This window comes from Stegostoma tigrinum, chromosome 21 (genome assembly GCF_030684315.1).
Source record: "Stegostoma tigrinum isolate sSteTig4 chromosome 21, sSteTig4.hap1, whole genome shotgun sequence".
NCBI classification, from domain to species: domain Eukaryota; kingdom Metazoa; phylum Chordata; class Chondrichthyes; order Orectolobiformes; family Stegostomatidae; genus Stegostoma; species Stegostoma tigrinum.
Genome location: NC_081374.1, coordinates 10151582 through 10168280, shown reverse-complemented (window position 1 = coordinate 10168280; position 16699 = coordinate 10151582). Strand labels below are relative to the sequence as shown.

Here is a 16699-nt window from a genome sequence, read left to right as displayed (position 1 = left end):
AAAAAACGTCAGCTGTCTCAGTAAAATTAAGGAAAATTTCAGGAAACAAAGACATTTTTGTTCGGTGGGATGAAAGTGAACCATTTTATTTATTTAACGGTGATGTTCAAGATTGTCATGCATGTATTAGAGAATAAATATAGGTCTACGCAGGGTACTAAACAAAAGATTCTCAACTCACTGATGTGTTGCCATGCAACCTACCTCAGCCAGCAGAAAGCTATCCACCTCATTTTGATAGGTGTCAAACAGGAGGGTCAGAGCTTGCCTGCAATGAAATTACAAACACCCTCAACTGTCCGTAAAATCATTTCTTGCTGCTAAACTGGGGCAGACACAGCAGATGTCATTTGTTACATCCAATTTACACTCTCCATCACATGCACCCACCACAGGCAGATAATATATTCTGGTAACTACTATTTTCATCTTCTAATAACCCACTAAGAAAAATCATGCCTAGGATTAGACATACACACACTAGCTCTAGAAATTGTACAGGAGTTGTATATAAATACAGATGAAACATCAAGTATACTATTGCTTTCAGCAGCAGAATCTCAAACACACAGACTGGTCACTGTTGACTGCACTACTCTCTCACCTGGTTATGGTCTGTTTTAAGGGCCTCTCTTGCAGATGTATGAAATGGTTAAGAGTTGATTGACTCTGGTCATCACTGACCTGTGAAAACAGTGTGAATTGGATCAAATATGAGACAGTCTATCTGCACTTATCATTTAGCAGTCAGAAGTTAAAGTAAGAAGTGTAGCTGCACCAAAGCAAACGAAAAAGATGCAACTCTTTTAAAAAAATGAGTTAGTGTAATAAATAACAAGAATAATTAACTCCTTTATTTTGGTCATGATGCTCCCCATTCGCAAGTGAGTATTTATCTGTGCTTTGCCCATACCATGTGTAACCTGATCACACCCCAGCCAAATACTGTACCATAGCTTTAAAATCAACTTGCCTCCCTGCCTCCAACATCACTCCCATAGGCTTTACCACCCAGATTAAGTTTCCCAGACACGCCAGGCCCCCTGCTTTCACAACGACACCAGTCTGATAATGCAAATAAATTATGCACTCCTAGTGTTAATCCTCTCCAGGTGAAGCACTTACTACACTGGGTATGACACTGGACCCAAAACGTTAACTTTGCTTTCTCTCCACAGATGCTGCCCGACTTGAATTTTTGCAGTAATTTCTGGTCTTGTTTCTAATTTCCTGCGTCCGCATTTCTTTGGTTACTTTATATGACACCCATTTTCTGACAGCCAATTTCTAAATTCCACGGAGAGTTAATGTTCAATTAACAAACACTTTTCCAACTGAGTCAGATTGAGCTGTTCACCTCTAACAAAGGTAAGCTGGAAAGCTTTCCCTTGGTGCTGAAAAACCACGCAAATATTTAACTTGAGGTCATTATTGAGACATGGATGGTACATTTAAACCTCATTCGCATCAATCTAGCCAATAACTTGGCTAAAGAGCATTGAACTCCCCAACACATACTTTAAACTTAGATCTGAAGAAAACGTCCGGACGGAATCAGTATTTGGAACTTCAGATAACACAGTGTGGAGCTGCAGGAACACTGCAGGCCAGGGAGCAGGAAAGCTGATGTTTCGGGTCGGGACCCTTCTTCAGAAATGGGGGAGGGGAAGGGGGCTCTGAAATAAATACAGAGGGGTGGGTGGTGATAGCAGGTAGATAGTGGAGCAGATAGGTCTTCTCTCGCACCTATCTGGTCAAAATCTCTCCACCCCACCCCTGACCTCCTCCCAAGACGAGCCCCCCTCTCAACCCGCCTCATTGACCTGTTTGTCTTCTTTCACACCTATCGGCTCCTCCCACCTCACTGACCCAATCCCCACCAGTATCTATCTACACTCACCTTTACCAGCTTCATCCCCGCCTCCTTGAGCTGTCTGTCTTCTTTCCCACCTATCTGCTCCACTATCTACCTGCTATCACCAAACCCCTCTCTATCTATTTCAGAGTCCCCTTCCCCTCCCCCATTTCTAAAGAAGGGTCCCGACCCGAAACTTCAGCTTTCGTCCTCCTCTGATGCTGCCTGGCCTGCTGTGTTCCTAAAGCTCCACACTGTTATCTCTAACTCCAGCATTGACAGTTCTTACTATCTTGTTGGAACTTTAGAATTGCTTACCATGCGCATCAAGTCCTTGCGAACTGCCTTCAGTTCCATTAGATAGAGTTTAATATCCACGTCGAACTTACGGCAAAACTGAACATATTTGTGACTCCCAATTGTGTGTTTACTGGAAAAGAATGGATTGAGTCACAATCGTAAGTTAATTGATTTCCTTTCACCACAGAAATTTCTGAAGCTAGTTCAGTAAAGAGCCACAGCATGGTTATTAGTAATTATTTCAACCATTCACAGTTGTTGACTGGTAAAAGAAACCAGTCAGTCAAAAAAAAACAATTTTGGTAAATTGCATTTTTCCATTCAGCCTCGCCAATTGATAAATGTCTCATAGGCAACAAGTCTGAGAAAGCACACATTTCTCAGTTGTATTACACTGTTTATAAAAAAGAAAATTTGCTAACCATGCCAGTGCTAACACTATAAAGATATACCCACTAGTCCCATGCTTCTGTTCCCTCCCAGAGGCCCTGTGTTGCTTCCTTTCTCAATATGTAACCAATTTGTTTTTGAAACCTAATATTGAGTATGCTTTCAGGCATTGCAGCAAAACCAACTTGTACTGATATCAGAAGATCTGTATACATTTGACGCAATAAAATATTCCAAGGTGCTTCACAGGACATTTGTGGAACAAGATACGTTATGCAGTCACATTAGTAGAAATTAGGTTTCATGATCAAAAACTTGATTGCAGAGATAGGTTTTAAGGAGCATCTCAAAGAAGCCAAGAGAGCTGGTGAGGTGTGAAAGCTGAGGAGGGGTGGCGAAATTCCAGAGGGTCCAGGCAGCTGGAGGCTCAGCTGCCAATTGAGGAGAGATTAAAATTGGGGATGCTCAATAGGCCAGATTTATAGAAGGACCAATATTTTAGGATTGTGAGGATGGAAGAGACGACAGAGATGGGAAAGAGCAAGGTCACGTAGAGATTGCCAAAACTTCATGGAGTAAAAGAAGACAGACCCTTCTTAGACAATTAGTGCCCCCAAACAACATTGTGGGTCTAACTACAGCAGACAGACTGGTACGGCTCAACACCAGCTTCTCAAGGGCACAAGAGATGGGCACGAAATGCTGACATCGCCAATGCTCTCCAAACCTCATGAATGAATTTTCAAAAGCTTGGCATTATGCCTTCTTTATATCAGAAGGTTTTTAATAGTGGTTAGAAAAGTGGCTATAACATTTTTCCCATGTGAAGCATCTAGTGCCTTAACTGGCTAGAAATTATTTCGCCGAGAGCCAGCTGCATTTTGGGTAGCTCAGTGTTGCAAAGGGGGCCTAAAACAGGTATTAGCAAGAAGTATGACACCTACACCAAGCTCAAACTCAGACTGTATCTTCACTGAGATTGCAGATGGCACACATCTGGCATCATTTTACACCTAGATTATTCTATTTGAAATTTCTTACTTAGAAGGTTTAAAATGCTCATTGAATGCTTGGATATATACACAGTTGAGATAGTAGATTTTTGGGGGGCTCTAAACGAATGAAGGGATATGGGGATTGGTTTGGAAATTGTGAAGTTTAGGTCAAAAGTCACATGATTTCATTCAATGGCAAAGTAGGTTTGGTGGACCTTATGATCTACTCCAGCCCCTATTTCTTATGTTATCATATTCTTTACTATGTAAAACTGACACGGTACCATCAGATTTTTTGGCCACTGCTTCTCCCAATCCTGGTTATTTTTGTTATGACACAAAAAAAATCCTCAAACAATGGAGCAATTTGTAAATTACAGTTATCCTATAAAACCCCCCTTTTCATTCACTTCCGAGTCCATTCTCACCATCCTATCTGCTGAAACACAACATCAACACCAACAATTCTTAGGAATTTGCATCACTGGTAGACATGGTGATTAAGATGGCATTGAGCACGCTTGCCTTCTTTGCTCAGTCCTTTGAGTACAGAAGTTGGAACATCACGTTGAGGATGTATAGAGCATTGGTGAAGCCTCTTCTGGCCTACTGTGTGCAGTATTGGTCGTCCAGTTATAGGAATTATATTATTAAACTGGAAAGGGTTCGAAAAAGATTTTCCAGGACGTTGCCACGAATAGAGGGCTCGAGATTAAAAAAAAAGACGGGAAAGGCTGAGACTTTTTTCACTGGAGCGTCGGATATTAAGGAGTGACCTAATAGTGATGAAGAGCATAGATAAGGTGAGTAGCAAGGGTCTTTTCCCTAAGGTGGAGGAGTTCAAAGCTAGAGGGCATATTTTTAAAGTGAGAGGAGAAAGATTTAAAAAGGGCATGAGGAGCAATTTTTTTTTGAACTGAGAAAGAGTAATAGATGCAGGTACAGTTACAATGTTTAAAAGACATTTGGATAAGTTCATAAATAGGAAGGATTTGTATTGATAACAAGGTGTAGAGCTGGATGAACACAGCAGGCCAAGCAGCATCACAGGAGCGGGAAAGCTGACTTTTCGGGCCTAGACCCTTCTTCAGGAACATCTTGACCCGAAACGTCAGCCTTCCTGCTCCTCTGATGCTGCTTGGCCTGCTGTTTTCATCCAGCTCTACGCCTGGTTATCTCAGATTCTCCAGCATCTGCAGTTCCTACTATCTCTGAAACAAGATTTGTAGGGATATGGGCCAAGCGCAGGCAGGTGGGTCTAGTTTAGTTTGGGAATATGGTCAGTGTGGACCGGTTGGGCCGAATGGCCTGATTCCATGCTGTATGACTCTATAACAACAACAACTTCTTTTAATAACCATGCTTAATGACAATAGTTGGTGGGCGGCTACTTTCAAAAAGTGTGAGCCGGCCCAGAACATGAGTGAAGCTACATACTACGTAGCCATATCTAAATTCTGACTGACTAAGCATCATCCTATCAACTGGTTACTTCTTAAAAAAAAACTTAAACAAAAGGAACTTAACATGCCTGCAGCACAACCAAATTATCTTATATTATTAAATATAATGGAAAGTTCTGCAGCTATGAGTCATATGCATATTAAAACCACACAGGAAGATGGAGGAACTGGTCAAGTCTCCTAAAGCAGGTGTGCTCTTCTAATTGTCAAACAATTTAACGGCTTCAGCCAGTGTGCCAGCTGAGCCCGAGCAAGGCAAACCTGGGAAATTCTCGAACACAGGGCCAATGGCTGAGCCAACATGGTAGTTATCAATCTCAGAACAATAGCTGACTGCCCGGATACTGTGTGGACTGAGATATTGCGTCACAATACCTACTTCACAGGAAATTGAAAGCAAATTATATCGGCACCACCCATAGCTCAACAGATTTATTTTTAAAAAGGACACACTCCTCATGTAACAGTGCATTTAAAAAAAAGATGTGGTGTTGGAAATCCAGAATTTAAATTAGAATTAACTCGAAGTGAAGGGACAAAATAACATACCCCTAGGAATTTTGAAATATACAAACCACAGATATCCTAATAAACAACTCTTTCACTCATTGCTCCTCAATTAACTTATGCAACTTCCTGAACATTAGACAAATTGAATGGCATATTAAAAAGCTTACATCTGAATTCACTTTTAAATTGAAGTCTGTTTAGTCAAGAAACGCAATAGTATCTGGTTCGAATGCATCTTCTATAAAAAGGACAATATGTCAAGAATCCAGTGTAATTTAACAACAGCACAATCAATATTGTGAAAGCTCTACTTCTGACATAAAATAATCATAATTACAACAACTTGCATTTACATAGCGCCTACGATGCAGAAATGGCAAGCGAGTGGATTGAAGAATCACAAGTGGAAAACTGTTTCAGACTTCAAGACTACAATTCTTGGTACAGCATTTAAAGTACATTAGATAATATATTATTGCAGTTGTAGATGCATTTTGAATCTGTATAGATTATTGTGTCAATTCCAGGCAGAATAATAAAGGCATGATCCAACACACTTTATAGAACATGGCACTGGATTTCAAAATAATATCTGGAAATTGAGGGAGATTACAGAAGCTTTACAAAATCTGACAGAAATGCAGATGCAGTAATCAGAAACAAAAACAAAACCAGAGAGTTTCTGGAAAAGTTCACCAGATCTGGCAGCATTTGTGAGGAGAAATCAGGAGTTAATGTTTTGGGTCCGGTGACCCTTCCTCAGAACTTTACAGAAGCTTTGCGAAAGCACTAATTTTGAATTTTGGTGCAGTTTAGTATTTGCTCACTATTTGGGAAGTGTTCTGAAGAGGAAAGCAAAAGCATCGACTAGTAATTTTCCCAAAGGTCTTTAGCATGTTGGCAAATGTCACAAGCTGTTTAGAAATAGGGAAAGGATAACAATGCTGAGTCTTATTCTGATTACCAGTCACTTTCAAGAGATCATAAGAAGAAATGATATCAGTTATCTTTAGAAATACGAAATAATCAAGGACAGAGAATACTGAGAGAGGGGATATGGTTGAAATATATAAAATGATGAGGATGTAGATAGGGTAGACAGAAAGAGACCTTTCCTCTTGGTGGAGTGATCAATGACCAGAGACCATGGATTTAAGGTCAGGGGCAGAAGGTTTGTAGGAGATATGAGGAAAATGTATCTTCCACCAGAGACTGGTGGGAATCTGGAGCTCACTGTTTGAAAGGGTGGGAGAGGCAGAAATCCTCATCATATTTAAGTTATTATTTAGTTGTGCACTTGCGATGTCAAGGCACACAAAATTATGGGCCAAGTGTTGCAAACTGGGATTAGAATGGCTGGGTAGCTGTTTTTGAGCAGTGCGGAAGCAATGGGCCAAAGGGCCATTTTTTATAATGGAGAACAATCAATATGATGTCCCAAGGGTACATCATGCTCAATTAATTGAATTTTGCAATAAAATTGCAGGCTGCATTAACATATTATGGTGGATGTTGTAACTATGGAGTGTTAGACAGTGTTTTGATAAGATGCCAAATGAAAGGCTTGCTACAAAATGAAAACATAGCTTTATTAAAGATGCTACAGGATGCAACCAGTGAGAAATGCAATTTTTGTTAAACTGGCAGTTCCAGCGAAATGTACAGAAATCTCCTTTCTTTAAAATCATTCATGGGATGTGGGCACCACTGGCTGGGCCTGCATTTATTGCTCATCCCCAGTTTCTTTCAAGAACATGAGCTGCCACCTTGATCAGTGGTATGAAGAAGCACAGGTTTCTGAAAGTTCACATTCCAGGTAGAAAGTGATACAAAAACCATTAAATAGGATGTCTTTTTCTATACAGAGAATACAAAACCGCAGTGGACATCTTGAACATGCAACATTCACAGGATAGTCCTGGAGCTCACCCCGACTGTTAGGGCCATGAAATGGAAACCATGATGACTCTCTACCAAAGTAAAAGTACACAAGAAAGGGCTTAAAAAGTTCAGAGCCCTTCCAGCTTGAACAGAGAATATGTGAGATCTGAAAGGGGTTTCTTAAGATGACAAATGGTTTTGACAGGAGACCTTCCATTACTTAGTAAATCAGTAACAATTAACTCAGGACTATTTAATTTTTTTCAGACAGAGGTTCATTGAAACATCGAGTTCTTCAGCACAATTAATTATTGAGGCATAATTAGCACAAAAGATTTTGAAAAGGAAGAATGATACCATGGAAAAGCAGAAAAATGCAATTAGAGTACTTAACTCTGGTTGGCTAATTAACACCAACACCAGGGGATGCTCTATCCCTTCACAGTGTAAATCATATAACTCAATGCTGTGGGATCAGAATATAACACTATTTGGAAAATCAGAGAGACACATTTGCATTAGAGTCTTGTGCTTTGTGCCAATCAAAGCGAGGAAAGCAAGATTGGCATGGTGAAGTAAGAGATGGCAGCATTCCAACACCGAGATTGAATCAGGCTTAAGACCACATCCAACGTACTTCTGGTACCTCTAACTTTGAGATGCAATGGGTTTTATCCATGGGCTACAGATGATTAAGTCCCTCAAAAGGTGCAAATGAATCCAGTTATCAATCTATTTTGTGATTCCTAGAGTGGTCAGACCGCATTATTTTCGTTACAAAGTTTGATCAGGGCACAATTCGGGTGTTCTGGAAACAGCGACACTACAGAAAAGTACTTCCTTTTGTAATGCTGAGCATTTGCAACAAACCAGCCACCAACTGAAAAGGGAACCAACTACACAAATACCAGGAGTAATCTGATCACAATACCGTGCTCCTCCTCTCATCTTACATTCGGAAATTGAGGCTTGAGGACCCAATACTCTAAGTACTGCAGTGTTGCTCTGTGCAAATGAGAGATCTTCTACAGGACCGCTTAGAGTCGGTGGACTGATCCATATTCAAAAACTGAGCTGCCAACCTATGTCACTAACATCACAGATTTCATTAGTAAGTATATAGAAGACAGTATGCTCAAGACATTAATCTGACTGTTTCCCATCTGGAAACCATGGATACACCAGGAGATCCACTCCATAATGAAGTCCAGGTCTGAGGCATACAAGTTCGGCGAGCCAGACCTATACAGGTATGACCTTCACAAGGTCATCACAGATGCCAAAAGGCAACACTAAACTCAGCTCGAGAGCCAGACTAACCAGATGGACACCTGTCATTTGTAGTAAGGCCTACACTACACAAAGGGCTACCCTCCTCCCTCCAGACCAACCTCAGGGAATCTCTCTCCCATTGCAACTCTCTTGTTCTCTCCATCTTCGGTCCGCCTCCCCCTCTCTCCCTATTTATTCCAGAACCCTCACCCCATCCCCCTCTCTGATGAAGGGTCTAGGCCCGAAACATCAGCTTTTGTGCTCCTGAGATGCTGCTGGGCCTGCTGTGTTCATCCAGCCTCACATTTTATTATCTGGGCTAAAATGCATCCTTACCAGAGGAGCTCAAGGCATTCTATGCTTGATTTGAACAGAAAGTCAGTGAAATGATATTCACCTGTTCCAACAGCCTCAGATGCATCTATACCCATGGTCACTACTGCAAATGTTAGATCGGCCTTCTTGAAAGTGAACCCTCGGAAAGCGAACAGCCAGAATGGAGTCTCCAGCCGTGCAGTCAGATCCTGCGCAGACCAAATGGCGGGAACATTCGCTAACATCTTTGCCTTCTTACTTCAATGTGAAGTCCCTACCTGCTTCAAGAAGTTGACCACCATCCCAGTGCCAGAGCCAAATGATGCAGTGTGCCTCCATGACCGCTGCCCGGTAGCCCCCAACCCCAGAATTATGGAGTGCTTCAATAGGTTAGTCACGGCTCACATTAACACCAATCTATAAGATTGCCTTGATCCTTTGCAATTTGCCAACTGGGTCAACAGATCCACAGCAGATACCACCTCCGTGGCCTAACACTCATCCCTGGGACATCTGTAGCAGAACAGAGTGCAGAATACAGTCGTAGAGATCGTCAGGCTCCTACTTATTGAACTAAAACAGAAGTTGCTGGAAAAGTTCAGCAGGTATGGCGGCATCTGTTGACTATAGTTCCTCCTTCAACACCATAACAGGCACATCTCCAGACTCCAAGATCGAGGTCTTGGCTCTCCCCTCTAACAGGATCCTCAACATCCTAACACACAGTAAGCATAGGCGACAACACCTCCTCCATGATAATCCTCAACACAGGTGCCTCAAGGCTGCGTACTCAGCCCCCGACTGTACTCTTTATACACTCACCACCATGTGGCCAAATTTTGCCCCAAATCCATTTCCAAGTTTGCTGATGACTCCACCATTGTGATTTGGATCTCAACAACGACAAGACAGAGTACAGGAAAGAGATTGAGTCCTTAACAGCACGGTGTAAAGTCAACAATCTCCCCATCAATGTCAGCAAAACAAAAGAACTGGTCATGGACTTCAGGAAGCAGAGTGAAGGGCATGCCCCTGTCCGCATCAATAACGCTGAGGAGGAGATGGTCGAGAATGTCAAGATCCCGGGTGTGATGATCACCAACAATCTGTTCTGGTCCACTCATGTGGACATGATGGTCAAGAAAGCACATTAACATTTCTACTTCCTCAGGAGGCTAAGGAAATTCGGCATGCCATAAAGACTCTTACCAATTTTTATAAATGCACCATCCTACCTGTGGGTATCACAGCGTGGTATGGCAACTGTTCTTTCTAAGATTGCAAAAAACTATAGAGTTATGATCACAGCCCAGTCCATTATGCAATCCAGCCTTCCATCCACTGACTTCAACTGTACATCCCGCTGCCTTGGGAAAGCAGCCAACATAATTAAAGACCCCTCCCACCTTGGATATACTCTTTTCCACCCTCTTCCACCAGGCAGAAGACATAAACGTTTGAATACATGTACAAACAAACTCAAGAACGGCTTCTTCCCCGCCATTATTGGACTTTTGAACACACATCTCAAAATGTTAATGCTGATCTCTCTCTCTCTCTGTACCTTTTCTACGCCTGTATGCTACACTCTGTTCTGCTACTTGATGCACTTTGTATGGTACAATCTCCTTTAGGCCAGGCAAAACAACACTTTTCACGGTATCTCAGTATTTGTGACGATAATAAATCTAATCAAACCAAATACAACTGTCATTACTCTCATTTGAACCAACCCTACAGGCCTGTGTGTTAGTTAAAAGATTATAGATTTCAATGATTTCAGGCATGGATTAGCTGGTATTCTTTGTCAAACCACTACACTTTCTGAAATCAACCACAATCACTGTTGAATCTGCAACTTCCTAGCCAAGTGCAATGCTACTCAAAAACTGCTTCCCATAATCATTCCATGCACCCTGCAACCCTTTCCATTCTGTTCTCTCCCATCAGTAATGTAACGGGAGACAGCAACTGCTAAATCAATGTTAGATCCAGCTTGATAACACACACACACACACACACACACACACACAACTAAAGGATAATGAACAGCGAACCCTTATACCCAAGACAAACATTCATTCATGGATTACTCAAAAGCAAAAGTCTATGGTAAGCATAGCAGCAAAAATTTTTCTAAATCATTCTCCTTTTCTTTTGTTTGATTCTATCCCTACCACTTATTTCTGAGGAAGGGTCACCAGACCTGAAACATTAACTCTGTGTTTTCCTTCACAGATGCTGCCAGACCTGCTGAGCTTCTCCAGCAATTTTGTTTTTGTTTCCTGATTTACAGCATCAGCAGTTCTTTCGGTTTTTTTACTTGTTTTTCATCCCTTCCCTCAATCCAGTTTCTCCCTCCTTCAACATCTTCACTCCTGAATCATGATGCAAAACAGGTCCATGGGGTAAAGGTGAAATGTTAAAGGGTTAATATTTGTTCTGCTGACATGTAAGAAATTAGGAGCTAAGCTCTGCCGTGGGCACCTGTCTCGCAGACAAAATGTGGTAATCTAATTATACTCTGCTTTCTGTAAATGTTGAACCAAGGCTAAAAAGATATGGAACTGTACAGAGCAGTGTTGAGAAGTGAGGAACTGTCTACTTGTACACATTGTTTTTGGACGGCTGATCTTTGCTTCTAATGTTAGGTGATTAAGTCATGTACTGTCACTGTTGCTAGGCATACGACTATGGGGAAGTAAAAAAAAGTATCATGCATACATGACTGGCAGCGATGTAAAATCCTATGTAAAGGGAGGATGGTTCCCTTATTGGAGAGCAGTGCTTGACACGGCTCCACAAGCCCTGCGAGGATTGTTAAGTGATCCTCCAAAAGCTTGTACTTGCTTAAATAAACTGTGACTATTCACTGAAGTCGGTGCATTGCATTTGTATCAAGTGTGTAGCAATCTCCTAAAAGGGAACGCCACAGAGGCAGAAATAAAGAGAGAGTGAGAAAAGAGAAGGAGAGCACCAGTGGAAAAAAGAAGAGGACAGAGTCAACAGCATTGGGAGGAGAGAGGAGAGACAGAAAAGATGAGTGGGGAAGAGAGAGAGAGAAAAAAGTGAAGGGACAAGAGGGAGAGAATAGACAAGGGTTGAGAAGGAAATAAAAGAGAAAGGGAAAGTGAGTAAATGAGAAGGAAAGAGAGAGAAAGAGAGGATAGAAAAAGAGAAAAGAGATGGGAGAAGAGAATGAGGGCAAAGAAAATGGAAGGGAGAGAAGAGATAAAGTGAAGGAGAAAACAGTGAAAGAAGAAAGGAGAGTACTGCTGAGGAAGGGGCACATGTCAGACATCTGCATACATTCACAGAGCCAATGCTGCTCTGTTTTATTCTCCAAGGGTTCATCAACTGTTTCCGCCTCAGGGGTTTTCCAGAAGTGGCTTCTGTTTATGAATAACTTCAATTTGCGGTTGTAGCTTGAAGCAGTAAAAGGTGTCAGATCGGATTTGGGAGGGGGGGGGGGTGGGGGGCGGCGGAAGACGGGGACTTGTGGCTTTTTATTTCCCCATCCGGCAGATAACCTTCCGCAAAATGACAAATTTCTGGTTCTTAAGCTGAAGACGTGACACACAAAAAACTATAGCAGGTATAGGTAACCTTCCAGGCAGATGTCTCAGTACTTCAGTGTGACCCTCTCAGCAAATGTTTGTTTGGAACTGTTCCTCTTTGTCAGAGAAAGGAAAAATGTAGAATTGCGGTCAGAAATTGGAAATTTGAAGTTTGAAATTATCTACTTGTGCCCGTCAGAAGACTGGCTTAATTAGTCACAGAGTAGCCTCCCAAATACCCGCTATTCAATACATCATTTACCACCTACAACTGCTTCCAGCATATGGTAATAGAATCAATAATATCAATAATAGTCAATTGTGCGCAGCTTGGAGATTGAAAGAAGTAGCTTTCTATCCAATCTAATGTGAAAGGCAGAGTTCCAGGACAGGGAAGGATCAGAGCATAAGAAATATACTGAAAGCAGTCAATAGTCTGAATTTGTACGAAGTAGTGTCTTTGTAAGTAGCAAGATGCTTGTTAATGGACAGAGAAAATGGTTTGTGCTATTTGTGACACACAGGCAGCTGCCCATGAAAGCAGTGACACTGCTTCCCATCTCTTATGCAACCTGTCATCCTATGAAAGCACAGCATTAATTTTCACATGTTGACAATAGTCAGCTCTGCCTGACCGCCACCTCTCTCTATGCCCCCTGTTTATTAATTATTTGACATTCAACACTGGACAAGAAGTTTCCTTCGGATAAATATTGGGAAGACTGAAGCCACCACAAACTGATCCCCCTCTAGCTACCAATTCCATCTTTAAGGAAGGATGAAAATACGTTGGTAGCAAATCAGAGAAGATACCTGGAAATGGGCATCTTGTCTTATGAGGAAAAGTCAGGCAGGCTACGCTGAAATGTGGAAAAGCAAGAGACAGCTTGAAGTGAAACATAAGCTCGAAACACAAGTTCTTAAGAGTCTTGAAAAATGGCATATGGAAAGGATATTTCTCTTTGTGGGAGAATTCAGAACGAGGTGTGATTTTCAAAATAGGAAACTGCCCACTGAGAAGAGGATTTTCTTTGTACCCCCCTCACAGAATGTACAAAGTCTTTTGAACTCTCTTTCTCAAAAGTCAGTGGAAGCAGAGTATTTGAATAAATTTAAGGTAGAGACAGATAGATTCTTGACAAACAAGAGCTTGAAAGGTTAGCAGCGTAGGCCAGATGTGGTGTAATTGGTCAGCCATGGTATAACTGGATGGCAGAGCAGGCTCACAGGTCTGAGTAATCTACGCTTTCTCCTAATTTATATGTTTGTATTCCTCCCTGGTAAATGTCTGATATAAAATCAGACTGTCTGCAACCTTGGTATAGGAGTTCAATCACTAAGACAGACGACTTTCACCTCTATAACATTTTATCCAGCTTTAGCCCTGCACTACACATCTACTGATGAAATCCTCATTGAAGCCCTTACTACCTGTTTCAATACTTGCATATTTCAATTTATTCCTGGTTGCCATTTCCCACAACATTCTATCCTCTGTAAACATTAGGTCACCCAAAACGCTGCTCGCTGTGTGGTTACTCATACATCTGTCAGCTCTGAGCTCACTGATCTATATTGGCTACGTCAATCAGCAACTCAAATTTAACATTCCCATCCAGATTGTCAACGGTCTTCTCCATCCTTAACCTCCTTGTGCCTTCCCTACACATGCACTCAGACTCTGCACGCCTTCTCTTACCCGGAGATATTTGCACTCATTTAATTCTGGCCCTTTGTGCCTCCCTAATTTCAACTGTTGCACTGTTGTTGCCTGTGCCTTCAGCAGCCTGAGCTCCAAACACTGAAACCCATCTACAAGCCCATTCACCACTTCAATACTGATGCGAGTGACAGGGAAACTGTTCATGAAGTTGGCCACCAACGGATCTAAAAAAAATATTTATTAAAGGGAGGTCTGAAGGGGTGAGATCTGCCACCTTCCCCTGCAGGAATGCTGATAAAACACAGGATGTTGCAAACCCAGTCCCTGTATGATTTACAGTCCAATTCACACTTATCTTTCAATTGCACATATCCTGTCATGAGGAGGTGGTTTATTCTCACTGCTGGAACCAATTGCACACATCAGTCAAAGTGCCAGTATTTTGGGTCATGTGTATTAGCTGTAACATCCACCTCTCCTGGCCTCTAGCACAGCAACACAAGGCCTTAGCTACACATTTCACAAAGCAGCCCCTCCAGTGGGCGTCCAGAATAGCACCAATTGAATCTAACAGGATGGGGATAACAATGTACGGTGAGAGAATGCCAGAAAAAAATTCAAGCACTTCGCAGAAGCATCAGCCTCGATTACGTCTACATTGACAAGTACTTTTTGTGCAAAAGTGTACATGTGCAGAATGCACATAAAGCACCAAGATATGAGCTCAATTGATCATTTTAAGACTGATGAAAGGAATCTTATAGAGGTTTGAGCGATTTGGGCTTGAGCAAAGTGTGCGTCAGAATCAGGTGACAACTGCGCTGAGACCCTTCTCAACATTGGGAGTAAATCACGCCATCTTTTCACAACTATTCAAATGCCAACTGACAGGGATTAGTACCTGTTTAAAGGCTTGTTAATGGCACAACATGCCACGGTAATATACTGCCTCCCATTTAACCAAACTTGCGAAATAAACTAGACATCAGGAAAGCTCAACAAAGAAAGCAGAGTTAGCACCTGGCAGATAGAGCTCGCTCCTTGTTCAGCATGGAGGTTGCTTGGAGCACCAGGCACCAACACCTTAGGGCACGCTTCATGCGTACCAGTCACATCCATGAACATGGCATCTGACATGTGACGCCTCTAAGAAACCATTTATTGAATGCTTCTCACATCAATAATGCACCTCAGATTGTATCAGCAATATTGCTGCAAGATATATACCCAGCTCACAGACTGAAACAAACCTCACCTTTGGGCCCTCTAATTGCTGTCATCGTACTCATTCACTTTGACCAAACCTGGATACTCACAGCATCCCTGCCTTGCCTTTTCTCAATTCTCCCCGCCAGCCAGATATACCAGTTTATGATACTGTGTCCTTTTGCGCATACACAAAGCCTGGAATACAAACCAAAAGAACTGCGGATGCTGCAAGTCTGGAACAAAAACAAAGTCGCTGGAAAAGCTCAGCAGGTCTGGCAGCATCTGTGGAGAAAACAAAGTTAACGTTTCGGGTCCTGTGACCCTTCCTCAGAGCTGAGTTCTGAGAAAGGGTCACCGGATCAGAGACATTAACTTTGTTTTCTCCTCCACAGATGCTGCCAGACCTGTTGAGCTTTTCCAGCAGCTTTGTTTTTGTCACAAAGCCTGGAAACCTGTCTTATAACACTTACCATAGCTGTCAGCAGGGCTCAGTCTCGACAAGGAGATTAGTTTTCACTCAGGAATTCTTGGCATTCTAATTGAAGGGAAGCCTCCGATACCAGTCCAGGCCCTGTTTGGGGCAGAGACAGGAACATCTCCTCATAAAGGAATGAGGAACCAAACAGTAGGCAACATGCCACTCACCTTGACTCTGTGTCAGACTGTGGGCTGTATTCCTCACGGAATGGGAGCAGCAGGTATTAAAAAGAAGGGGTACAGCAGCACAGAACAAGTGCGAGTGTGAGGCAGTTGAGACAGGATGATGGAACTTGCAATAGCAGAGGGGAGAAGGACATTGATCTTCCTTCTACCAATGGCTGAAACTGCTTTAACCTGAGTGATAACCTTGATGTATCGCGCCCAGGGCAAATGTTGGGAATGCTGCAGGGCAGCTTTGGACTCACTGTACTTGCGAGGGTGCACAATGGATGCTGGTGAATTTCAGGAAACCTGGTGAGTTTTTCTAGGAACAGCAAGAGCGAAGATGGGTGGAAGCCAGATCTATGACATGCCACAGGGGTGGGGTAGGTAATTAATGTGACTAACTTGGTGAGACAGGGAAAGAAAAGGCCTCACACCAAGAAAACTTCCAAAAAGCTACGCAGCTCACATACAGGCAAAATAAAAAGTAAGATTCAGATTTTTCTAAGACAAAGGTACATGGTGACGTGGAGCCTAGGCAGATAGATGGTGTCCAGCAAGCAGGTCAACTATGGTCTCACTGAATGTGACCAAGAAGCTGAGCTGCTTTCTCTAATTCATAGAAATGTGCAGCAATAGAAGGAGGT

At 42.2% G+C, this 16699-nt stretch overlaps 1 protein-coding gene across 5 annotated transcripts in view; it reads right to left on the bottom strand.

Annotated features, from left to right (window-relative positions):
- Window positions 1-16699, bottom strand: part of pik3c2b (phosphatidylinositol-4-phosphate 3-kinase, catalytic subunit type 2 beta) — a 218279-nt gene that overhangs the window by 107993 nt on the left and 93587 nt on the right. For all 5 annotated transcript variants that reach the window (XM_048553065.2, XM_059653333.1, XM_048553064.2 and 2 more), the window contains 3 exons: window positions 2174-2285; window positions 605-684; window positions 205-268 (listed from right to left, as the gene is read on the bottom strand). In XM_048553065.2, the coding sequence (XP_048409022.1) occupies window positions 205-268; window positions 605-684; window positions 2174-2285 (256 nt within the window). The remainder of the gene's footprint in view (window positions 1-204; window positions 269-604; window positions 685-2173; window positions 2286-16699) is intronic.